Raw genomic sequence first — 26802 nt, forward strand, 5'->3', positions numbered from 1 at the left:
CGAGGGGGTCGCCTCCCCACCCCCGCGGGGAGCGCTAGGCTCTAGGAGCAGCCCTGGAGGGAAGGGCCGGGCTGGCTCGTGCATAAAGTCCGGAGCGGCTTTGTAACGCCGGGCTGGGGAGGGGAGACGGGCGCTGGAGGGGAACGGCTCCCCCCGCAAGGGAGCGGGGAGAGGGGATGAGAGCTGCGGGCACGGGGCAGCGGCGGGAGCAGAGCAGGACTTGGGGCACGGGGGAGAGCCAGGCGCCCGCGGGCTCCCCGTGCTGCCGGGGCGGCTCCGCTCTCTGCCCCGGTCGGGCCGCTCTCCAGGGGCAGGAGGCGATGCTGGGCGCCCTGTCTCCTTCCGGGACTCGTGGCTGCGAAACTCAAGGGACGACGCAGTCGAAAATACACCGAAGTGGAAAAACCCCCGCTGTGCCCAGGGCGATGGCCTGAGAGATCTTTCCACTTCCCCCGAGGCTGGTTACAGGCTCGCTTCCCTAACCCAGCCCAGAGCACGCAGGGGTCTGAGAAACAGGTGTCCCCCCAACTCTTCACACACACGGGTCCGACCCCCTGAAACGGCCCCTCTTGGCACACACGGGGTAGCAATCAACTTGCAAAGCGACATCTGAGTCTTTCCCCGACCCTGCCCTGGGGAGTTTATACACTGCAGAACCTGGACCAATCCTCCTTCGCGGGAATAGCCGGGTCATTGCAAATGGGTTTGTCTCGGTTATTGTATTTATTTTACCCAAATAAAAGGGATAGTTAGCAATGCCTTAGGAAGAAAACAACCCCCTCCCCTACCCTTTTTGTACAACGTGTTCCACTGATCCTCACATTTAAAACCGCACTTGCATAACTCCGGACCTTACTCACTACCTAGTGGTGGTGAGAAGCCTAATTCCTTAATGTATTCAAAACGCTTAGCGCTGAAAGGTACTCTGCAGCCAGAGAGGTTTGATGACTACAGTATAAATAAAACATCAGTTAAAGATACAATTCCAAAGACCAGTATCGTGGCAAAACAAAGGAATCAAGTCCCCACCCCAAGACAGCAATGGAATTATACAAAGTTTAATTATACAGGTTATAGTAAAAATTCTTTATCAACAAATCCACACCCCTTTTAAGGAATTATAGAACATATTTACATTTCACCACACTTAGACTAACCAGAACATTAGATGATAAGTAGCAAAATCTCTTGTCTACTTTGTCTTGTTAAGTCATGTAATATCTCATCTTGTGTGTGTGCGCGTATACATATATATATATATACATCTATACACACCAGTTTTTAGATTAACAACATTTAGGTATAGGTTGCTATTACAAAAAACTTATATAAGGTTAGCTATGTTGACCTCTTTACTGTAATTTTCCGTAATACCCATTGATTGGCCTAGAGGGATCTTTAGGATAAATCCACCTCAAAGGATACTGGAAGACATTTAAAAAAAAATCAACTGTCCTACCTCATAATTAATGTTGATATGCATTTGCTTCAAAATGAATGTACTCGATTGCAGGAGGTTTTTTGTTTTTGTTTGCAATTGTTCATGGAGGTAGAGCTTTAGATTGCACATTTTTAGAAACTGATCTACATACGTGAATTTTCAAAACCGCGTGTAAAAATACAAGCCATTGTCCCAATATCTCCATTCAGCGAAAGAGACATGTTGTCTATCTCAGGATTGCTATAGCAAGGATACAGCCTTGTACTTCCGCAGATAGCCCCCTCCCCCGCCGCAGACGGTCAGGAGTCGGAGTCAGAGAATCCAGTTCCCATCCAGTATTCTTACTCATATTACAGTAACACCTATAAATCTCAACCTAGTTTGGGGCCCCACTTGTGCTAGGCACTATACCAGGGGTCGGCAACCTTTCAGAAGTGGTGTGCCGAGTCTTCACTTATTCACTTTAACTTAAGGTTTCGCATGCTCGTAATACATTTTAACGTTTTTTAGAAGGTGTCTCTCTATAAGTCTATGTTATATAACTAAACTATTGTTGTATGTAAAGTAAACAAGGTTTTCAAAATGTTTAAGAAGCTTAATTTAAAATTAAATTAAAATGCTGATTTTTTGCCACCGGCCCACTCAGCCCGCTGCTGGCCTGGGAAACGTTCACCTAGTTTGGCAGTGGGCTGAGCGGGGCCTGTGGGACCCCGGCTGGCAAGGGGCCGGCAGCTGGGACCCCAGACTGGGGATGTAGGTGGGAATGTGGTGTGTGTGTGTGCAGGAGCTCCTGTTTGGTGCTCAGGGTGGGGGTGGGGTTGTGGGGGAGGGGTGCAAGAGTCAGGGCATGGGGGGGCTGGGTATGTGTGGGGGTGCAGGAGTCAGAACGGGGGCTGGAGATGTGTGAGGGGGTGCAGGGGTCAGGATAGAGGGCTGAGTGTGTGGAGGGGGTGCAGGGGTCAGGGCAGAGGGCTGTGTGTGTGGAGGGGGTGCAGGGGTCAGGGCAGAGGGCTGGGTGTGTGTGTGGGGAGTGCAGGGGTCAGGGCAGAAGGCTGGGTGTGTGTGGGGGGGTTCAGGGGTCAGGGCAGGGACCCCAGACCAGGGGTGCAGGTGGGAATGGGGGGGTGCAGGAGCTCCCATTTGGTGGTGGGGGTGGGGATGTGGGGGGGGGGTGCAAGAGTCAGGACATGGGGTGTGGGGGGGCTGGGTTAGTGTGGAGGGTGCAGGAGTCAGAACGGGTGCTGAAGGTGTGTGAGGGGGTGCAGGGGTCAAGGCAGAGGGCTGGAGGTGTGGGGGGGTGCAGGGGTCAGGGCAGAGGGCTGTGTGTGTGGGGGGGTGCAGGGGTCAGGGCAGAGGGCTGTGTGTGTGGGGGGTTCAGGGGTCAGGGCAGAGGGCTGGGGTGCTCGGCTCGTGGGGGTGCTCACGGCAGGGGGCTGGAGGGGATATGCCCCGTTCCGACCCCTTTCCCCAGGGCCCCGTCCCCACCTCTTCTCTGCCTCCTCCCCGGAGCAGTGAGCATGCTGCGGCTCAGCTCCTCTTCCCCTCTCCCTTCCCCTCGCAAGGGCGATCAGCTGATCCGCGGCAGGGAGAGGGAGGGGGAGGGGCAGGAAAGCACCACGCTGGGGGAAGAAGTGGGGGAGAGGGGAGTTGGCTGCCGGCAGGACCAAGCTTTTGCCTCCTGCCCCCTCAGGAGAAATCGGTGGGTGGGGGGGGCTGAGTGGGGCCAGGATCCTGGCAGGCAGCAGCGTGTCATCAAAAATTGGCTCGCTTGCCATCTTTGGCACGCGTGCCGCAGATTGCCAACCCCTGCACTATACAGACAGATAACGAACGACAGTCCCTGCCCTGATGAGCTTACAGTCTAAACAGACAAGACACAAGATGGGAGGGGAAATAAAGGTAAAGTGATTTGTACAAGGTTGCACAGCAGGCTAGTAATAGAATCTCTGGGGTGGATCCTCAGCTGTCTTTGACATCAATGGAGCTATGACAATGTATGCCAGTGATGTTCTGGCCTTTGCTCTCCTGAGTAACAATCCAGCACCCTATCTATTAAACCATACAGCATCTCCTTAGAAAACGTTCAGAATCAAAGCACGTTGTCAGGTAAAATTCTTTAAAAGAAACTGATTAATTGAATAACTGGTTTCAATAATTCTGTACTTGGAAAGTCAGGTAATAGCTCAAAAGTACAGCACAGCCCCATAGCAAATAGTTCAAAAAAGGCATGAAAACCAAAGTACTTACCTATTAATTACAGTATTTTAAATTAGGCAAAGATTAATAAAAACAGGTAATTAGTGCATATGCCGTGATCATGTTTTATACTTAACCTCCCCCCCTCCACCAAAAAACCCCTAAAACAAGATGGCTGATGAAACATACACATCTTATTTGTATTTGGAGTTCTCTCCAAAAAATGTACACTGTTTTGTTAATAAAATGTTAACGTTCATAAAAAGCAGGGGAGATATGATTGCTCTTTATAAATACATAGTGGGATAAACAGCAAGGAGGGAGAGGAGTTATTTAAGTTAAGGGCCAATGTTGATACTAGATATACACTGACCATCAATGAGTTTAGGCTTGAAACTAGACAAGGATTTCTGACCATGAGAGGATGGAGTGATGTTCTGGAAGAGCCTGCCAAAGGGAATTGGGGGGTGGGGAACCTAGATTGTTTCAAGACTGAGCTTACTACTAAGTTTGTGGAGGGGATGGTATGAGGTTACCTACTATGGCAAATGGCCCATCTTCATCTGCTATTAGCAAATATCTCCAGTAGCCAGAGATGGGACAATAGATGGGAAGGTCTCTGACTTACTATAGAGAATTCTTTCCAGGGGTCTGGCTGATGGGTCTTGCCCACAAGCTCAGGGCCTAACTGATTGCCTGTTTGGAGTTGGGAAGGAATTTTCCCCCAAGTCAGATTGGCAGAGATTCTGGAGGGGTTTCACCTTCCTCTGCAGCATGGGGCACGAGACACTTGCTGATTTGAACTACTGTAAATGGTGGATTGCATATAACTTGAAATCTTTTAACTCAAGCTTTGAGGACTTTAGTAACTAAGCCAGAGGTGTTGGACCTATTGCAGGAGTGGGTGGGTGAGGTTCTGTGGCCTGCAGTATGCAGGAGGTCAGACTAGAGGACCAAGATGTCCCTTCTGGCCTTAAAGACTATGAAGGTATAAGAAAAATATCTGTTTTTCTAATTTTAGAACTCAGGATAGCAACAGTTTCTTTTCATTGCAGTGGCTTTTATATCTTTGTGATTTTCATAACCATTGTCCTATGAGCCAAAGTCTCTGTGAAGGAGAGTGACCTAACCAGTAACTAGCAGTGCTGTAATAACGCTTATGAGCAGTGGGACATGCTAACAGTTAACATATAGTAAACACCAAAGAGATAGAAGGTAGTGGTAGAAAGAGGGTACAAACTAGGCCTAAGGGGATGAAGCTAGGGAAGGGAAAATTTCCTAACAGTGAGAGCGCTGTAGGATGTGGGAAAGACTCCCAAGGGAAGTGTTGAAAGTCCAGCCACTTTCAAACTAGCTTGACAAAACACTGCGAAATGTATATTTGTGAACAATCCTCCTCTAGCAGGAACATGGACTGGAAAATTTGAAGAAGGGAGGGCAGCTTTGCAAAGGGGCCACTCCAATGGTGGGAGCTGCATGCTCATAAGCATTCAGAGTGCAGACCTTGACTCCAACCCAGGAAACAGTTACCCGTCATGGAAGGCCTGTGGAGCAGAATCCATGGGAGTTCTGGGGGAAAACCACCACCTAAATTCCACCCAGCTTGAGGTTTGCTGTGACTGCATATTGCCAGCCATAATTTGGTACCTGCTAATGTGGGGCCTGGGGATGATGAAGTGAGATGGGGAGATAGTCTTACATTCTATACTTTCAAGTATTTTCATGGTGAAAATGTCACAGAACTACAAATATTTGGTCCTGAGTACCTCCCCGGACAGTCCAGCAAAGCCCACGTTAGCAAAGTGCACCTCTACAAATCAAGCTGACATACTAAGCTAGATTGCAATGTTTTCTGTATAACAGACTCTGGAAGCACGATTTGGAGATTGGCATTCAGACATAGATTCAGAGCAGCAGGAGGTCACGAGGTGCATTCTGGTTAGGAAGCAGAAGAGAAAGGAACCACTGCCTACTTGCATTGCTCATCAGATTAAGAAACTGATTTATCCTACACTTAAACAGAAAAAGTTGAAGCTAGCAGGTGACTCACTCTGAAAAACACAAATCTCCCTTGTATGATTTTTCTACTAATACAAAAGTAGAGTTTCTGCTTTTTAAAGACAGGGAGTACAGAACTGGTCTTTCTCAAGCAGTTAATGACTGGTATAATAAACACAATGAAAGCTATGAACACTGTGAATGACTGGTATAATAAACACGATGAAAGCTACGAACACTATGACTTCATTCTTGAACTTTCTCTTAGGTTTATACTCTATTATGATAATTGAGAACAGGAACGTAATATAAACACCCCTATAGTGTTTTTCCTGTATTCAAGAGGTTGAAGACGGTGAAATTCTGTCCTATTGAAGTCAATGGCAAAACTCCAACTGACTTCAAGGGGGTCAGGATTTCATCCACAGTTTTAGAGAGATGGATATGAACGTCACCTAGCAATTATGTAACCACAATGGCTTTTTTTAGTCTATGCACTTTCTCCATAATAACCAATAGGCATGAATATTTTTTGACTGCTGACTCAGAGTTCAGCCAATGCATTTTTTTTAAAGGGAGGGGAATAAGAATCATGACTGTTTTGACCTTATACGATGGGAAGCAGCATGAACTCCTAGTTAGATGAAGGACATAGAGTCAGGAAATGTTGGTTCTATTACTTTATCTGCCATTGTGACTCTGTGTGAGCTTGAGTAAGTCCCTTTAATTCTCCGTGCCTCAGTTTCCCCATCTGTAAAATACTACCTATGCTTTGAGTTCCGCGGTGCTATTATATATGCTGAAAATTATTCATAGTGAAAATGATCAAGTCCGATTTCCATTCTGATATGCTCTCATTGAGAGGAAAGGCACTGGTGGAAAATTATGTAAATATTACATGTTTTATTGTTAGAAATTTATTACAACTAAAAGTAAAGGCAATTGTGAAAAACAGTTTAAGTAGATTCTGGGGACCAGCAGACAGAAGACAATGAGAGAACTTGGATTTGTTTTTTCAGGGAAAACGACAAATGAAATCTGTGAAAATCCTTGTTACCTACTAATCCACGAACAAAGTGTAATGAGTAAGAAGCAGCCCCCTTTCCATGCAAGGCTCATATCTTCATAATTGATGACTGACTAGTGATCAGCTTGACAAGGCCTTGGGGCTAGCAAAATGAGCATTGCATTCAATTCCACTTTGAAGGAGGTGATACAGAAAGAGAGGCACTCACAGGGTATTGTGATAATCAAACCGAGAGCTGGACAGAAAACAGAACATCTCTTCCATGGGAAATCCCCACATTTCAAAATCTGATTTCATTCCAAAATGGAATGAAGTAAAATTTTTGAAATTTCCCATGACATGGAAATTCCAAATAATTTCAATTCAGAAACATCAGTGTTTTGTTTAGATATCAAAATATTAATATAAAATAGCAATTACATGAATACTTTAAAAGTAATATATCAAAATGAATCAAAATAAAGTTGAAACAAAACATTTTGACGTTATCAAAATGAAAAGGGAAAATCGTTTTGACTTTCTTCCATTAAAAGTGATAAGTTCCCCTGAAATGTTTTGATTTAAATGAAATTGCATTTGCCAGCAGAAAACTGTTGTCAATTTTTTTGACCAGCTTTATCAAATTCCATTTGTTGCGCAGAAGATGGAAAATCCCCAATTTTTTCAACACATGCAAATTATATTTGCTTACAACAAACCCCTGCTTAAGATGACATTGGCTTATGGCAAGTTAGACTTGTGGAGTGTAGGGTTGAGTGTCTTTCAGGGCACTGGACACAGTGATTGTAGAAAGAGGCTAGTCATATCATTTCCAGCTCTGTTGAACATGGGAGTGAAATCAGAATCAAGCTTAAAATGTATACGTATCCAAAAGATTTTCAAGGTTCTTGTTGGCCTATGGGTAAGACAGACCATCACATGAAGCCCACAAAACTTGTGAGGTACAACAGAGTAAGTTTGAAGGCAACTATCTCAGCATAATTTATATGGGAGAGAGGAAAAGCTTCTCATCCACAAATGATGAGTAAACTACAGGTTTACAATACACATGAGAAGTATGGGAAGTCCACAGGAGCAGAGGCAGCCCTCAATTAGAGCTAATCTTTGGATTGGGGCATAGACGGCTGCAGTTACAAGAGAAACCACTGGTACTATAAGGAAGTCTACTATGGAAGGAAGAAATGATTTTCAGATACTTCAAATCTTGATGCTGACCAGTAGAAAGACTGCCCCGCTGTCCTATTTAAAATGGCTCAAATAATGGCAGAACAACATTTTGTACTGACCGTCATTTACAAACATGAGAGATATTGAAAAAGAATTCATTAGTGAAAGCTCAGTTGAGATTTAGATTTTCAATGTAGAAGACACTTATGGCTAATATTAAGAGGGAAAAATTAAAACAAGGGATTGTAGGAACCCATGCTTTGGATCAAGATGTAATAAAGTCATTCCAATAATTGGTTAGGAAAATCTTAAACTAGTGGAACCAAAAAGGGAGACATTGACTTACCGTAACCTAGGGGGCACCTTGAGCCATAGGGGTCAAAGGTTGTTCACTTAGAGCCTTTCCATGTTTCAGTCTCTAACTCCTTTTTTTCTATCTAGGCCTGATCCAAAGCCTGTGGGAGTCAATGGAGAGACTCCCATTGACTCCAACAGGTTATGGATCAAGCCTTTTGTGAGTCACTGCTAAGATGTGCCTGTCAGAAGGGCTGGATCTTAATGGACAAAGGATAGTAGGTGGGTGGAAGGCTGGATTCTGACCTGCTCAAATCATAACTCACTGATTTGTTTGGCAACTTAGGGCTGGTCCACACTAACCCCCCACTTCGAACTAAGATATGCAACTTCAGCTACGTGAATAACGTAGCTGAAGTCGAAGTATCTTAGTTTGAACTTACCACGGGTCCACACGCGGCAGGCAGGCTCCCACGTCGCCTCCGCGTACTCCTTTCGCGGAGCAGGAGTACCAGCGTCGACGGCGAGCACTTCCGGGATCGATCCCAGAAGATCGATTGCTTACCGCCGGACCCGGAGGTAAGTATAGACGTACCCTTTCAGTACAAACAGGTGTTTTGATTTCATAGACGTGGAGGATATTTTTTGTGGACTCAGACAACTCTCTGCCTTGGGATTCGGATTTTCTCTCCTCCTAAAAATATATTCCCTCTACTGAGCCATTCTTCTCTAGAAGAATCAAAGACCTGCCAAGGCAGGTGGAGGAGTTTGGACTTGCCTCACGAGCTAGTTGGAAAGACAATTGTTCTATAGAGACTGTGATGGGCTGATATGCTAGAATCTAGCACGAAGGGAAACTGATAGAACTTAGGTGGCATGCCCGCTGATATTAGAGGACCAGGATTCAGGACCCTGCTCTTCTGTTGCCAGTTCCACCCCTCACTTGCTTATGACTTTGCACAAGTCAACATCCATCTATGACAATTGACCCATTTGATAAGTGGGCCAAGAAACACACCTTGCCTTAGGGACATGGTGGTGGCTTGTTTGCAAAGCATTTTGAGATCCTCAGATGAAAGGTAAGTATTATTCAGGTTAATTATGGTGGAAATGCTTGAGACACGATGCTCCCTATCAGCTCTCTCCGTTCATTCACTCAGAGCCTCAACCCAGTTTCTAGACCTTGCTCAAGGGAAGGGAAATCGTGTTATATTGCACTTACCTGAGATTTCTAGGGGTTCAGAGGCACACAACTTTATTTTTAGGCAGCAACTGTACATCTTATACCACAGAATATGCTAAAGGCTTCAAATACATTTTTCCAATGAGAGAAGATTAGAGGTCATTGATGTGATGATTAGGGCTATAGCTGGACAACTTATGAATTCTGATTTATATTGTGAAGTTGTGTTCTGAAAAACTGTTTTATCGTGTGCCTTTATGTACATGGATCCACCACTGCTGACAGGCACAGTAGCAGGCACACACCAGACAGGGAAAATGGGAAATACTTAAGGTTAACAACAGTACTTCGACCTCACAAAGGTTATGCTAAAAAACAAAACAAAAAACAGCTGCATTCTTTGAAAAAAAGAAAAAAAAAAACAGTTTAGCTGATTCCTCTGAAGACAGGAGCTGTGGAAAGTTAACTGGGAGTAAAACAAGGGACCAGGTGCCCGGCAAGAGTAGAAATCATAGGAACAAAGGGAGTGAGACAGGAGGAAGTGTGGGGCAAGAGACAACAAGATCACAGGAACTGAATAAGGGGCTCCCACTGGAAGGAGATACCAGCTAGCATGTAACAGCCTGCATGAGGAGGGGACACCCTCTCTGCCTGGCTTCCTGGACCCAGATAATTTCTCAAGGGCTTACAAGGGAAGGATGAGCTAGAAAGTGAGGGACATTGTAGTTTCAGATGTTTATTGTTTTGTATGATCTGTACTCTCCTGTGTTTTACATGATTAAGTACAGAAGAGCACAAAGGTGCTAGACTGAATAAAGTTGAACGCTGCATAACTGCTGCACGGCTCTGAGAGTGTTAAACTGTCAACCAGAAACTTCACACCTTTTGGGGCTGAGTTCTGGGAGAGCAGGGCCGGTGCAACCCATTAGGTGACCGGCCCTACAATTTGGGGGGCAGCGACCGCGGCGGTATTTCAGCGGCGGGACCTTCTGCCGCCTCTGTGGGGGGCGGCATTTTGGGGCAGGACCTTCCGCTACCTAGGGCGGCAGAAAAGCTGGCAGCGCTCCTGTAGGAGGGGGATGTGTTTAAAGTAACTGGGGTAGCTTGGAAGTCAGTATTGGCCCCTGGGACCTACAGCAGGTGGACTGAGGAGCCCCATTACCTTGAAGTAGTAACAGATGAGAGTCAGCACTCAGGAAATGTGTCAGAGAGACCTAGGGAAGAACCAGTCCTGCAGCCAGCTGATGCTCTAAACTTAACACACCCCAGAGATCCAGAACACAGAGGTATGGATTCTGCTCACAGCTGTCCTAGTGGCTGGCTAGGAGGGGACACTTGCTAGGATCTGGAATACTTGACAGCTAGAGATATTGGTTATGTTAGAATCCTTTGGCACTGAGCAACAGGAATAGAGAATAATGGCCATTTTGTAAAGGGGGCTCACAACAACATGGTCAATTGACAATGACAACTATAATTGTCACAAACATGATATGGAAGCAGTTACACATCCTACTAAAACATGATCGGTCTCCAAGGACTGTGCATTCCCACCCATCCATCCACTGCATGCTGCCGTTTGACCTTTAGCTCTTATTTGCATTGGACTTTCAGGAAGAAAATAGAACATTTGGATACAGCGCCAAGTCTGGCTTTTGGCAACACGATGTGATCTTGCAATCTTCAGATATTTTGATTCGTTTCAGCAGGAAGTCACGCAGTCTAAAATAATGCGACAGTCTGAAGTAAGTCCAACATCATGTCAGTGTATTTTTATGCCTATTGTGGTTCTGAAAAAACAAGAACCCACTTGTCCTCTCCCACACAAAAACATGGGGGAGGGAAAAAGGCTTTCTTGAAACGCCAAGCGTGTGTGTGTGTGTGTGTGTGTACAAGGGACAGTTTTGCAACCACACCAGACACAGGGGCGCCAAAGGAATAGGTGGCACTACTGAGCCAGATCAGCAGGTAGCTAATTAAAGCCAGTGCTTAAAAACTACAATTCACGCTACGTCAAATACTTTTGACAGGTAAATCCCATGGTTCCAAAGCCTATGAGCTGTGTTGTCTTCATGCTATTACCCAGCCTCCACATCTCCCCTGGCAGCAAAACTCACTCAAGCCTGGATTCATGAACATATGCATTCCTACTCCGCAAATCCCTTAAACCCATGCTTGTTGTCCCATTGAAGCCAATGGGACAAACACAGGCTTGAAGTTAAGTAGGTGCTTACGTGCTTTTCTCAAAAGGGATGACTTAAGCATGCTTTCCTGAATGCGGATCTCAAGTGCCAATGCACTACCTTTCTGTTCAAGAGGAGTAGGGAACAATGGACAATGAGCAGCTTTGGATTTCTGCTTGGAAGTCCATCAGGTAACCAGAGCAGCACGCCACCCACCCATGACAACCTGGTGAGGGGTTCTTACAGGCCCAAGTTCCACCCCCATGCTGTTTGCACAGCTCTAGCTGGTTGCACTGGATTTCTTCTTTCCTGCTCCACAGGCTCCCAATTTTCTTTAAATTACCTTTTTTAACTGTCACTGCACCTCACTCACTCACGGACAACGCACATCATTTGAGAACGCAGACAGCAATATGACTTGTATGTGACTTGCTCAATTTCATATATTTGTCATGCTGTTTACAGAGAGGTTTTTTTAATTTCAAGCATTGCAAAGTTTTTCTTATGTTACATAGTGACAGGGCTTTCGGTAGCAAGCTTTCTAAAATAATTAGAGATGAATCATTATAATGAAGCAGCGGTTCTTACATCTATTAGGACAGTTATTTTAAAAATGTTTTGATGAATCATAGAGAAGCGCTCACAAACAGTGGATTATACCATGTTCATAAATATATTTCTTAGGCAAAAATAAGTTTGAGAAAACAGCAGAGGCTTTTAACACTTTAATTGAAAAATATTTACAGCAGATGTTAGAAATGTTATGTTACAATACTGATAACATGCAAAATGGTGCTGAATCTTTATTTTGCATTTCACAATTCTCTTTCAGGTTTCCAACTGGTTCTATTAATTTGCAGTTTGGAAGTGTTCAGTCCTGAATTTTCAGAATGCTTCTTTTCTCCAGATCATTCATTTCCTTCAATATCAGGGCAACGTTGTACCTTAATTCTTGAAACTTTACAACTGGCACCTGAAACATACGATTTGTTAGAATTGTGACTCATCTGGCTAATACACCCATACAGACAGAAAACATTCTAGAACATCAGGCCCATATAGGTTCAGACAAGAGTTTTATAGATTTTAAGTAAAAGATCAGAGGCTAACAAAATGCTAGGTAATAACATAAGAATGATCACAGTGAGTCAGACCAGTGGTCCATCTTGCTCAGTATCTGTCTTCTGAGTGGCCGGTGCCAGATGCTTCAGAGGGACTGAACAGAACAAGACGATTTATCGAGTGATCCATCACCTATGGTCCAGTCCCAGCTTGTAGCAGTCAGAGGTTTAGGGACGCCAAGAGCATGGGATTGCATCCCTGACCATCTTGGCTAATAACCATTGATGGACCTAACCTCCATGAACTTATCCAATTCTTTTTTTAATCCAGTTATACTTTTGGCCTTCACAACATCCCCTGGCAACAGGTTTCACAGTTTGTATGTTGTGTGAAGAAATATTTCCTTATGTTTGTTTTAAACCTGCTGCCTATTAATTTTATTGGGTGATGCCTGGTTCATGTGTTACGTGAAGGGGTAAATAACACTTTCCTATTCACTTTCTCCACACCAGTCATGATTTTAGAGACCTCTATCAACCCTCCCTAGTTGTCTCTTTTCCAAGCTGAACAGTCCCTCTTTTTAATCTCTCCTCATATGGAAGCAGTTCCCATACCCCTAATCATTTTTGTTGCCCTTCTCTGCACCTTTTCAAATTCTTATATATCTTTTTTGAGCTGGAGCAACCAGAACTGCACGCAGTGTTTAAGATGTGGGCACACCATGGATTTATATAGAGGCATTATGATATTTTTTGTTGTATTATCTCTCTCTTTCCTAACGGTTCCTAACATTCAGTTAGCTTTTTGGACTGCTTCTGCTGCACATTGAACAGATCTTTTCAGAGAACTATCCACAATGACTCCAGGGCTTCTTTCTTGAGTGGTAACAGCTAATTTAGACGCCATCATTTTGTATGTACAGTTGGGATTACATTTTCCAATGTGTATTACTTTGCATTTATCAACATGAAATTTCATCTGACATTTTCTTGCCCAGTCACCTAGTCTTGTGAGATCCTTTTGTACCTCCACAGTCAGCTTTAGACTTAACAGCTGAATGTGTGTTGGCTAAATCAACTGTGTGACTATAAAAAAAAAATCACTACACTACTTCTGTGCAGGGAAATCAGTCTGGGAATACACGAGTGAATGCAACTATTCCCAATTAGGCATTTCCACTGAAAAAGTTGAAGCATCTGATTTCCCTGAGGAGGCCACACAGCCAGAAGAGCAAAAAACAGGGCTTAAAAAGGAAGGATACAGGAAAGGAAAAAGACAAGGCAGGAGAGGGAAGGGAAAAAAGTCTATGGACTGATTTATTTGGGGTGTGTGGGTGATTGCTGCAGCTTCTCATGGCTCTCCTGTTAAAAGCAGCATCAGATAATTTTAACAATGTCACAGAAGAGAGGAAAAATAGCAAGTGAATTACTTTTTTTCCAGGCACATAATGGGAGTTTTGCTGCAGAAAGTGGAAGTTCTGTGTCCGGTTAGGGTGCTTTTGGCAAAGCTGAGGAATAGACAACATCAAGGAAATCACGGCTAGCAATGACTAACAGGAGAGCAAGCTTCCAGAAAACACCCGCTGAACAAAAGGAAAAACTAAAATTACAATAAGATCCATTTGCGAAAGGCTGGCATCAGCATTTTGTAAATGACATTCTAATGTTAAAGGACATGTGAGCTGGAGGCTAGATAACACATTGGGGATCAGAGTTCACCTCTTGAGCATCCCATGGCTGGCAGGTGATGGGAGTGCTCAGTCTCCAGGATCTGGGAGAGTTGTGACATTCTGACAAGAAATAGGGAGGAGTGGCTCCACAGGGAGGGCTGCTGCAAAGTGGGTCTTTTGAAGGACTGAGAAGAGGGCAAAGATGGGGAGGCCAAGTAGGCCACACAAGATGGCCTACTTGAGTTACATGGTACTTTGCACTATATCTACTACAGATGCAGGCAAGCAGTTTGTTGCACCTCTGAAGATTATAAGATGACTTTGTGGCTCTTCAAGGTGAGGAAGCTTTGATGGTTCCTAGCTGTGCTGGTTTTTAAGTGCCTACTAAACCAGGAGTGGGCAAACTTTTTGGCCCAAGGGCAACATCTGGGAATAGAAATTGTATGGTGGGCCATGAATGCTCACAAAACTGGGGTGCGGGAGGGGGTGAGGACTCTGGTTGGGGGTGCAGGCTCCGGGCTGGGGCCAGAAACGAGGAGTTCAGGGTGAGGGAGGGGGCTCCGGGCTGGGGCGGGAGAGTGGGGTGCGGGCTCCGGCTGGGGGTGCGGGCTCCGGGGTGGGGCTGGGAATGAGGAGTTTGGGGCGTGGGAGGGTGCTCTGGGCTGGGGCGAAGGGGTTTGGAGGGTGGGAGGGGATCGGGCTGGAGATTGGGGTGTGGGAAGGGGTGCAGGCTCCGGCTGACGTTGTGGGCCAATGGGAGCTGCGGGGGGCAGCGTTTGGGGCAGGGGCAGCATGCAGAGCAGAGCCCCCTGGCTGCCCCTACGTGTAGGAGCCGGAGCAGCGCCATGCCGCTGCTTCCAGGAGCCACATGGAACAGCCCCCGACCCTGCTCCCTGGCTGGAGCGGGGCAAGCCCCACATCTCGCTCCCCAGTGGGAACTCGAGGGCGGGATTAAAACGGCTGGCGGGCCGGATCTGGCCCATATTTTGTCCACCCCTGCACTAGACACTCTTCTGTAACTTTACAAAAGCACAGAAAAATTTGGAAAAACCCACATAAACTGAAAGCAGGGCTGAAAGTTTGGGCTCTTGCTGCAAGAGAACACAATCCAGGCTGAGTAAACCATTCCCTTGTGACGTCCCAAGACCAGGAACAGAAGGTATCAGCCTAGGAGAGCATTTCTGTGTACAAAGAATGCTGAGTGTTCATAATGGCTTGATCAGGACTGGAACTTCTGTGCTATTTTTTATTCAAAACTAGTGGCAAAAGCAGCTTCTGCACATGTCAATATAAACATATCAGTAGCTTAGAGAAAGCAACACATCCAAGCCCGGGATCTATTCTTAGGACTACTCTACTCCCCACTAATAGGAAGAAAGTGTGGGGTCAGTGGATAAGGCATAGGACTGGAAGTCAGGGAGACGTGTTCTAGTCCCAGCTCTGCATAGGTTGCTGTGTGAACCCATGTTCTCTGTACCTCCTTTCAGCTCCTAAATGGATATTATTTGTATTACCACAGTGTCTAGGAGCCCTAGTCAGGGATCAGAACCCCACCTCCACGTCCACAGCTGAAAAAGGACTATGCAAGGACTAAGTATTACAACTTTGGTCAGAGGAACATACCTGGAAAGCAGGTGTTGGGATATACTTATAAACTGTGAGAAGGGAAAACTGAGGCAGTGGGATCTTCACAGCAAAATCACAAAAACATGAGAACAGCTGTGATTATCTAAGGTAAGTGTGAAAGAAGAGGAACCGCTCGGCACAGGCCAGCATTCAGGATCATAGCAACAGGAAGCATTATATTACCCTCTGCCTAAAGAGAACTGCCCACCCACACAACCTACTCCCATCCAAATGCCATTAGCACATGACAAACATGATGAGAGTAGACAGACTACTATGTCTAGGACATCTTAACCAATAAAGAAGTGTCAGAACCAGATGAAGGAGAAATGCTTCACTGCAGTGAGTGAGTAGCCTACACTTCATACAACTGGAATGCATAATGAAACCTATGAAGCAGTGAGGGCAGTCCATGAAAGGTGGACAATGCTGCCCAGGACTGCAAGAGAATTTTACTTAAGCACTTTGAAGACCATATACTTCCGAACATCAACACACTGGACTGTATGGAGGTAGCCCTACACCATCCAACACAAGCCTACAGAACGGAGAATTTCTAGTGAAAGAAGATCCTTCAGACCAGCTTAGTTGACCAATGAAACATTCCTAGTGTACACTAATGTTGACCCTAGTTGCGGACAATAGATATCACGTTACACTTGTTTTAGACCCAAAGAATCCAACGATGAAAGAAGAAATACAGTACTACCAAAAAAGATTATCTTTGCAGAGATAGCAGAGACTTCAAAGCAGCTCATCCAATCTCAAAATATTTAACAAACATATTCTTCCCTGACCCCCCCAAAAGACCACAAACCAAAAATAACATTACTGTAATCTTTCCTGGTCTCAACTAAAGCCACTTATGGAAATTCAGACTTAAGCCGTTACATTTTTTGTTGCATCTACACAAATTTGATACATAAGTTACTAAACACACAGACCCCCAGCTATTAGAGTGCCATCAGCAACGTGGAAACTCTATACAAGAGATTTTTGGTAACCAGTTTCCAGACTCCTTTTTATGCTGGTGTGATAATTAGAAGAATAACTTACATTTCACTTTTAAAAATGTCAACAAGTTCATACACGTTGGGATTTGAAGGAATTCACACCCCTTTTTTAACAACCATAAAAAACTGACACTGGCCTCCAGTCTGCTTGAATGCACAAATGAGGCAACTTTTTTATTTTTAGAAGCAAGATGGTGACTTAAAAACATCAAATATATTTAAAACCAAGGAGTTTTTTTTTTGTTTTGTTTTAAATAATTTACATTTTACTGTTCAGTCACAGCCAGAACTTTCTGAACTTTCAGACTGTTTGGAGAAGTATTAGAGTTAAAAAACTCGGAGTCTATTCATGTTCTGTAAATTGGAAAGTAGTTATGGCAGATAATGCCTTAGGTATAATAATGCAATTACATTACAATGGTGTACTATCAAGGCAGTTATGAAAAAATGTGGCCGCATGACTTTATGCAAAATGCACATTCAGATAACATTAAAAACAGCACGCTGGCTGTATTCCTATTTCTCCCCCCCCTTCTTCTGGAGGTGAATAAGAAGGTTAAACAAAGTTTTATGAACCCAGTCACTTAACAGGATGTTTGTGTTGATTGACAAAATACAATAAAATATGTGAGAACCAGTTTCTCCTTCAAGTTATCTTCCAAACTGAGGTTTCTTTGTTCCCTGCTAGTTAGCATCCTAACCACCAGGGGTAAAATCCGCTCATCAGATCCATGGGCTGGATTAGAGATAAGCTGCAGAAGTGACTACTTATCCTGCTGAAATGTACTAGCATGGCTTATCCAGATGCTTCCATGCTCCAAATAAGGATCCTTGCAGCCTATGCACATTTCTGGAGGCCCCAATGGATCTTCAAAAGGGCATGTGGTCTGGCCAAAACAAAGGGGCCTTGAGTCCCTGATTAACTGAACTACAGGGGTATATTAGGTGGTACGGAGAATACACTCCTTACACTTTGTCTTCGCTACAAAATGGCATTGTGTTAGAACACTGCTGTGAAGAGACCAATTAGCTAAGAGGATGCAGACCATGATTTTGCAGTTGGTGTACAGAAGGAGGATTAATATTCAGCATCATGTCAGCCCCATCATATTTAAACCTTGATTCGGGTAGGGTTTAACCATGGCTAGCTGATACGATAGAGATGACTTATCCTTGTCTCAAAGTCCTGGTTAGCATCGTTAGCGAATTTGACTATTCACAGTCATATTCTCACATGACATTCACTAGCGAAGTGATGCCCTTAGTTAGAATAACTCAATGGTTTTCAACCTTTTTTCATTTGCAGACCCCTAAAAAATTTCCAATGAAGGTGCAGACCCCTTTGGAAATCTCAGTCTGTGGACCCCCAGGGGCCTGTGGCCCACAGGTTGAAAACCACAGGATACAGTAACCATCTCAGATGTGATTACACTTGGAAAAAAGATGGACAAATGCATAATATATGTCCACTAATGTCAAGGTCTTAAAGCAAAGGCTAGACAAGCAGATCATTAATGAGGCTGAAGCTATGGCTACATTACAGAGCTTACATGGTTATGGAAATGGAATGCCTCTTGTGCGTGGTTTACGCAAAAATTGCACCCATATTCCTCACTTCACTTGGAAGAGACTCATTTTTCAGCTTGAAGAAACGAATCTAATGGATTTATCTTTACCACTACAAACTGCAAAGAGCCAAATGGGGGCAGTGGTCTATTAATGCTGCCATACCCCTTGTGAGACTAAGAAGTTCCTTCCACAACACGAGTCTCCTATCTCCTATCACACGTTTGCTAAGCGTAGCATGGACCATCAGTGAAGTGAGAGGCATTCAGCACCTGATTGTGACTCATGCAGCTGAGTAGTAAAAGCGTCATGGTTTTTTCATTTACACGACAGGCAAGCAAAGTGCCACAAAATGTTGCAGTCCCCCCTTCTTTATTTAACCACTCAGCGCCAGCAAACATGGCTTGAGACAGAAGGGCCAGCAGATCAAAGGGCATATAACTTTTGTGTGTGTGCAACAGAATAATTTTAAAGCACTATTCACTGTGGAACAATCCTTTGGATTAATTATCTTGGTTTCCCAGTCCAAACACAAACATGGCTGAGCTAGCAGGTCACGGTATGTGCATGTTTGGGCACAAAGGAAACTCAGAAGTGGAGAATGTTTGCCTACATGAATAAGGCACTTTGAACCAGGAGACAGATTTACCCCTAGATCTAGTACCAACTATTGGAGTGGCTCTGACCTCGTGTTGAAATCCTGCTCACAGCCAGTTCTGCAGTACCCAGATCTAAGTGGCTGGTGGATTAGGATTCAGAATGAGATATGCTGCTTGTGCATGGTGATCTGCATGCACTAGAGGAGACCCAGCAGCAGATCTCTTTGACAGGACGGCTCCACCTTTAAAAAGGTGCAGAGTTGCACTGCTGACTGCCCTTTTGGTGTCTGATGTCCCCTCTGGAAAGAAAAAACATGGAACCCCGAACCCAATCCTGGCAGTTACGGGAAGGAGGAACTGATTTTCCAATAGATTTTTGAAAATATTTGTAACTGTCACTTGGGCTCATTTATTTGCGTAGGGTGAAATTCACTCCTGTGCAGAAGTTTAGCACAAAGCCTATGCACCACTTAAGTCCCAGGTAACACCTCAATGTAGGGCTTAAGTGGAGCGTAGTCCTTGAGCTGGCCTCTCTGCATAGGAATGAATTTCATCCTTTGTTATATGGCCTCTTAAAGACTTCACAGTGTAGCAAATCACAGTCAGGCCTTTCCAAGCAGCTTTATGTTACGGCTTTCTGTGAAACAGTTTTCCACGTTAAACACAGTAAAGGTTGTGAAGCTAAACATTTAATCCAATACCTGGCGCATAACCTCCAGATATTTATGTATGAATTGAAGCCAAAAACACTAAAAGGTGAACGACTCATGCAACACAGCGTTATTTATAGAGTGCAACATTCTATTACAAAGGTTAAAAGTACAGACAAGTTCATGCCATTTTCTGGGAAGGCATTATGTACAATGTCAAAAAGAATGCCCTTGCTTAACTGGAAGTAAAAAAGGCCCCACAGCTTTCTGCTCTCTTTCTAGAAGCAGGATGTGTATTAAAGAGAAAATGAGTAAAGATACTTGATAACTATCTTCTGTGGCAAAAGTAACAGGCTTAGTGGGGCATCATGCATTTCATAAATTGCTTCAGTAACTTCCCAGCCATCAAAAACCATTGTCTTATCTTAAGATTAAAGTCAATAATAAACTTATAAAGTGTTAATCACCAGAAATTATGCAATAGTACTTTGGAGTGATTCATATTTCTTTGGAAAACAAAGTTTCAACAAAAGATGCCCAAGAAGAAGATAAGAAATCATTTTGGCTGGAGTTTTGTAACATACTGTGTGTGGCTGTACAGAAATCAGAATATACTAAAGGAAAAAAAAGTTCCAACAAAAATGAATTGTCCATGAAAGCTTTAACATTTTAAATAGCAATTTAACTTTCTAAACGGACTATAAAGTGGATCTCTCTCTTTATCTATTAGGATAACAAGACTTACTTCAAAGCGATGAGCTGTCCCATCCGAAAGCTTCAGCAGCATTAAAATGGACGGTTGCAATGCCCGGGCCAGTGAACTGAAATTATTTACATGATTAGTATTAAAATAGTACACATTTGCAAAGCTATTATACAGCATTATAAGTTAACCCTTTCAGGTGTCCGAGAGAGGTCCCATATAGCTCACATGAATAATTTCCAAACATTTCAATCAAGCATTCACATTTGGCTGAGTAGGAAATTCAGAGGAACACAAATTAACAGAACTCTATCAAATTCACTTTCATATGGAGGTAGCAGACTAAAAAAGGAGAAGGAGCTTTTAGATTTAAAAGGAAATGTATTCCAACTTGCAATCATTACAGATAATAAGCCAAAGTCAACCCTGGTATAATTCCACTGATTTCTACAGAGATACATTAGGGATGAAAATTGCCCAAATACTGTTAGCAAAAAAGAACCCAGACCATCTTCACTAAGCAACAGTAGCCTAAATCCTTCCATTCCTCCTTTGCTCTAAACTGCAGCCCCAGCTGGGGAATCAAGCTCTCCTGGAGACTGTGCTAAGTTTGTGGCTTGCTATTTTATTCTAGAGTCTATTTGGTGACCAGAGGAGTGGGAAATGAGTCATCCCTGTGCTGCTTCCATCAGCGGATGTTGCCAAAGCCAGGTCAGGTACTGACAGGCATCAGAGCTGGAAGCCTGGAATCACTGTGCTTCCTCATCTCCTAAGCAGAGGCGATGGCCAGACGATAAACAAGAAATCCTGAGGGGGCAAGGAGTGGCAGGGTGACTGGAAAGGAAAATAAAGGAGAAGAATACAGAAAGTGGAAGACATACTGTTCCTGAGTTGTTTGGAAGAAATGGTGAGGCTATTATGGGGCCCTCAAGGCAGTGAGGCTAAGGTTATTTATCTGCATGCCTTGCTCTATCTTAGAGAAAGAATTTGCAGTATAGTGGCACCTGAGTGGAACTCTTTAGAACAGGGGTTCTCAATCTTTTTCTTTCAGAGGCCCCCGCAACATGCTATAAAAACTCCACGCCCACCTGTGCCAAAACTACTGGTTTTCTGCATATAAAATCCAGGGCTGGTTTTAGGGGGTGGCAAGCTGGGCAATTGCCTCATGCCCCATGCAACAGGGCCCCCCGTGAAGCTAAGTTGCTCAGGCTTTGGCTTCAGCCCTGCGTGGCAGGGCTCAGGGCCCCAGGCTTCAGCCCCATGCGGTGGGGCTTTGGCTTTCTGCCTTGGGCCCCAGCAAGTCTAACGGCCCTGCTTGGGGACCCCCTGAAACCTGCTTGTGGCCCCCCCAGGTGGCCCTGGGTCCCTGGTTGAGATACCCACTGCTTTAGAACACACCTCAGGGCACTCCTTATTTGTAACTACCCTATCTGCTTTGTATAATTCAATTCAGCCAATGGCGAGTGCCCAACATCCTCCTCGCTCTGAGTTGGCTGCAGAGCTTGTAGTTGCAAGTTGCTTGGCTTCCAATAGTTTGCTGTATTTGTGGGTGCAGGGTAATGTCTCGAGCAGACAAATGTTGTGTGTTCTTTGGCTGAGTTTTGGCCAATATTGCCCATTTTGGGTTGCCACAGTGCACCAGACCCATGAGCCTCTTGGTTGGTAAAGGACATTAGTGAGACACCACGGCTACTGTTGGTGGTATGCCAGTGTCTCTTTGATTGAAGCTTCTCAGGGATGCACTGGTGGGGCCACTACTAAAGAAATTGTCTTGAGCCCAACAATCTCAGCTACTGACTCGCGTTGCATCTGCCTCTTTTGGGAAAGATTACCAAGACTTCCTCTTTTGGGAAAAATGGCCAAGCAGCTACGCCAGTGTCTACAGACTCTATATTCCCTTCAGCCTGATCAATCTCGGTTCAGACCAGATCTGAGGGACAGAAACTGCATGAGCAGTACTGATCACTCTCTCTTCCTGGCTCTGCCCAAAGCCAATGTATCTACAGTGATTGCATAAGATGTGCCTTTGGCCTGGCTGATCATAAAGGGCTGTTCACAAGGCTGTGAGGTCCCTAGCAGCAGTGGACAACTATTCTGAAATGGATTCATTCCTGTTCAGAAGAGGAATTCCAAGGGGTAATCATGGATGATTGTTTATCCACCCAAGAGCCCTCATGTAGGGTACTGCAAAGGTTCTGCTCTGTTGTCTTTCTTAGTCAATGTGTATATTAGGCTGCAAGGAGGATTAGTAAGGAGACAAGAGCTGCTGTGTCTATAGTGTGCAGATGATATTCAGCTCCACTCTTCTCAATTACAGTTGATCCCACCAATGAATCTGAAAGGATAACCAGACATCTAAAGGAGACTGGGGTTCGGAGGAGGGTTGGCTGACCGAGGCTATGTCCAGGTGAGACCGAGAGATAATGTTAGAAAGTTGGGGGAAGCAGCCAAGTGAACTGGCTGGAGTTATCTCAGCTGCAATGTGTGATGGGGCCATGATCTGTAAATCAGGGGTGCAGTTTAGACTATTGTTGGAGACGCAAGTAGTAGCTGTGTCCAAGAGCATTTTTTCCCCACCTGCTTGGTAAGGGGAATGTGCTCTTCGGTTTCAAACGTGGACCATGCTACACTTATCCATGCCTTTGTCACTTTGAGATAAAGACTGTTGTAATGCACTCTACTCAGGGCTACATTCTGACACCATTCAGGAACTTCAGCTAGTTCCAAAGGTGGAGGCCTGCTTACTAATAGTATATGCTGGAGCTCATAGCACTGCTGCTCCGAGAGCTGCACAGGTTGCCTGTGGGCTTCCAGATGAAAGTCAAGGTGGCAGTCTTGGGTTTTAAGGCCCAGGTTACTCGAGGGATTGCCTCTCCCCTTGGACCATACAAACACAGTTGCAGTCAGTGGAGGCCCTAGAAATGGAACTCCTCTGATACAAAAGAAAAGGGACGCTTCATTTTACTTTCATGCTTGGCCTGCTGGAGTCCAGCTTCATCCACCTTCTCCACAGGCTACAAAGCTCATCTTCCTTTGTGGTGTTTGGGGAGGAGACAGGATGTGGTTAGCTGCTATATGGTGTAATTACATAGTGGGACTGGATTGGGTTACAATTATGGGCCGCTGGCAAGGCACTAATTAAGTTTATTATTGTGCATTTTAAAATATTGGAAGGGTGTCACAGAGCTTGGGAGGGGAGCTTCTCGCATGCATGTTTTAGAAATCTAAACAAACAGAAGGCATAAAAATGCATGACTGTATTAACAAATGATGCAAGCATTTCCAACAGACAGATTTTATGTAACAGTAGCCTTGTATATAATCTGATTTGTGTGTTACTCAAGGTTATCTCCATACAGTACCATTTAACACTGCATGCAAATCTCACAGTGAGATATATTTTAGCATTGAGAAGTGGATTTAAAGTGCAATTAAAGTTTAGAGTTGGAAAACCTTTTCACTGGTCCCGCAGACTTATTTCTTACCTTGTGGATATAGCCACATCCACTCTCCACTTAATGTCATTAACACTTGGCAGCTTATTTCCTTGTTTCGTAGTTGTGGCTTCAACAACAGGACGCCTGGAAGATAAACCAGGGAAGGGAAATTATGAAGCACACATGTAAGGCAAAAATCTAAAGGGAAAAAAATATGCCTCAGTACAAACATGTTTCCCCTCTGCGTCTAGCATCATTCAGAGCACTCTGAACAAATTAAGGTTTTGTAAAGGGGCTGCATCTTGTGCTCACACTACACACGTGCTTCTTGCCTTTTGCTGCACTTTTCAACAGATAATTTATCGAACTCCTGTGTGTAATTTCAGTAAACTGAGGTCACAGTAATGATCTGTCAAAGGGTTATGGTAGAGACCTGAGTGTTGAAATTGGAATCAGAATAATATATAAGTCAGTGATGCACTATTAACAACTAAGGTCCTTCTGCCAATATACCTTTATCTCCATGTGAGGCCAGCACTAGCAAGTAAGAAAGAGGGTTTAAACACAAACACCCTCCTCCCCAACTGCCCTCCCCTCAGCAAACACATACAGCACAGCTGCAACAGAGCACGCCTAGTGTCAATTAACATCAAGTTTAAAAAAAGAAAAGAAAAGATAATGTTAACATCAGGGAGCCGTCTGAAGTGTGCAGTAAAATGTCATCCCTGGATCCTTGTTAGAGTATGTAAAGTGGATCGGATTAGAGTTCCTTATGTAATGCACAGTCACAGCAAGCCCCGACGTGGCTTTTATGATTTTGTCTAGTCTAATAAACGAAAGTTTTGGCTTCTTACACATCATATTTTGTAGCAAGAGTCACACATGCTGGGTTTAGGTGTATTTCTATGATAAAATGCAGTTGACGGTGATTAAACTTCAGATGCCTGGCAGTCTTTAAAATTTTAATAGCATCTTAAACTCCGAGTAAGTAAACAAGCCAAATCTGATACAAAGACACAACAAGCATCCATTTTTAGATTTACTCACAAACTATCTCCAGAAGAAGGTCACTCAGTGGTCTGCTGGGGAGACAGTCTGAACTTCGTGTTACTCATCCTTTTTTTTTTTTTTTTTTTTTTTGCTAAGCTTCTTGTGCCAGGGTAAGTTATTTATGGTACATTTCAAAGCTACTCCAACCAAGGACTGGATGATGCTTCACATAATCTAATTACATACTTTATTTCAGAAGAGATTCCTCTTTTCACAAACGAGGATACATTCGCTCGATAGTCTAATGGCTATCCCTACTCAGATCCAGGCATACCGTTTCCTTGGTGTCTGCTTATAATTTGTCCAGAGAAATTAGCAGTTAGACAAAGGTGTGTAACACGGACAACCTAAGGTAGTATGACGTTCTCGTGTAGAGCAAAGGCCAAACCCCTCCCCCCCTCCAAGTTATTTTTAGAACTGAGAGGCATCCCTGGTAGTGTGGACAAAAACAAGAGCAGAGGAAATAGATCATCTGGCTCTTGCCCATAGTCAGCCTGTGGATAAGAAGTAGGTCAACACAGCTGGGTGCCACTACGAGGAGTCAGAGCCTAGAAATGGGCATTAGCAGAATCCTGACAGGATTAAATATTATAAACATGCCTTCCCCTCAATGGCGAGCTGCTGCAGGGCATCATTTGTAGGGAGATCACCTCAAAAATATCCAGGCTGCAATTTGCTGCTTTTGTATGTGCTAATGTCAGTCAGTGGAAGACACTTCAATTAGGCAGGAGGGTCTTGGGGGGAGAGGTGGAATAAGAAGTCTTCTTCCATTTTCTAGGTTGCGGGTGGTTGGCGTTAAAGGTCCATAGTGCAAACAAGTGTGATGAGACTTAGCGTCAGACTCTCACTTAGAAGTCACAAAAACTCTGTGGCCAAAGTTTAGACCAGGGGTCTCAAACTCAATTTACCTTAGGGCCAGTGCCAGTCCTCAAATCCTCCCAGTGGGCCAATAATGTCACTCATGCTGCCCCCCCAACACTCCGCCCCCTGCCTGCCTAAGGCTCTGGGAGGGAGTTTGGGTGGGGGAGGAGGTGCAGGGTGCAGGCTCTGGGATGGAGTTTGGGTGCAGGCTCTGGGCTGGGGCAGGGTTGCAGGCTCTGGGAGGGAGGAGGGGGTAAGGCTGTGGGAGGGAGTTTGGGGGCTGGGTGTGTGTGCGGGGAGGGGGTGCAGGCTCTGGGAAGGAGTTTGGGGGTGGTAGGGGATATGTGGGAGGAGGTGCGGTGCTTACCTGGGGCTCCAGGGCGGGGCGGGACAGGGGGCCTCAGTGCGCTGCTGCTCCCAGGCACTGCCCCTGCAGCTTCCCATTGGCCACAGGGGCACTCGGGGCGGGGGCAGCATGCGGAGGCACAGTCCCGCCCCTCCCTGTGGCCGCAGGGAGGGGCCAGCAGCCACTGGAGTGAGCAGGCAGATGCCACTCAGCTCCGCTGCGCTGCTGGGGCTCTGGGGTGGCAGGTGGGGCCAAGGGAGAGACCCGGTCCCAAAACTGCTGGAGCCCTGCGGACCACACTGGGGAGGTTCGCGGGCTCTGGTTTAGACCTTTAGTTTGGTGCTGGACTGATAGGTATAAACTTCTCTTTACAAGGTAGTTTCGTTTTCAGTCAACACTTTCTTAACCCCCTCCACCCATACAAATGCAGCTGGAAATGGAAAATCAGCAAGGATGGTAGAAACTCAGCAGCCAAAGTGAAAAGAAATGGGATGTTGGTGATAGGAAAAGAAGAATTTATTTACACTGCAAAACATAAGACACCTTTGACTTCACAGAGTCTTCACTGCACCTGCTGAGTCTCGTGTCTTCAAAAACTTTAATTAAATAAAAAAATTTTGGGGGTAAAGAGTGTCCATCAGTGACCCCATATATTCTCCGCATGCAACGCTTCACACAGAACTGTCTAGAAACAGTGTGAGTGAAGGAACAGTAGGCAAACTGGGATGCAC

The 26802-nt window shown here is 44.8% G+C and overlaps 1 protein-coding gene across 1 annotated transcript in view; it reads right to left on the reverse strand.

The window, feature by feature from the left end:
* Nucleotides 1-12201: 12201 nt before the first annotated feature.
* The window catches only part of COMMD5 (COMM domain containing 5), a 32264-nt gene continuing 17663 nt past the window's right edge, over nucleotides 12202-26802 (reverse strand). The window contains exons 5-7 of the mRNA XM_065556686.1: nucleotides 23863-23958; nucleotides 20420-20495; nucleotides 12202-12462 (exon numbers count right to left, since the gene is read on the reverse strand). Of these exons, the coding sequence (XP_065412758.1) occupies nucleotides 12361-12462; nucleotides 20420-20495; nucleotides 23863-23958 (274 nt within the window). The 3' untranslated portion in view covers nucleotides 12202-12360. The remainder of the gene's footprint in view (nucleotides 12463-20419; nucleotides 20496-23862; nucleotides 23959-26802) is intronic.

Source organism: Chrysemys picta, chromosome 9 (genome assembly GCF_011386835.1).
Source record: "Chrysemys picta bellii isolate R12L10 chromosome 9, ASM1138683v2, whole genome shotgun sequence".
Taxonomy (NCBI): domain Eukaryota; kingdom Metazoa; phylum Chordata; order Testudines; family Emydidae; genus Chrysemys; species Chrysemys picta.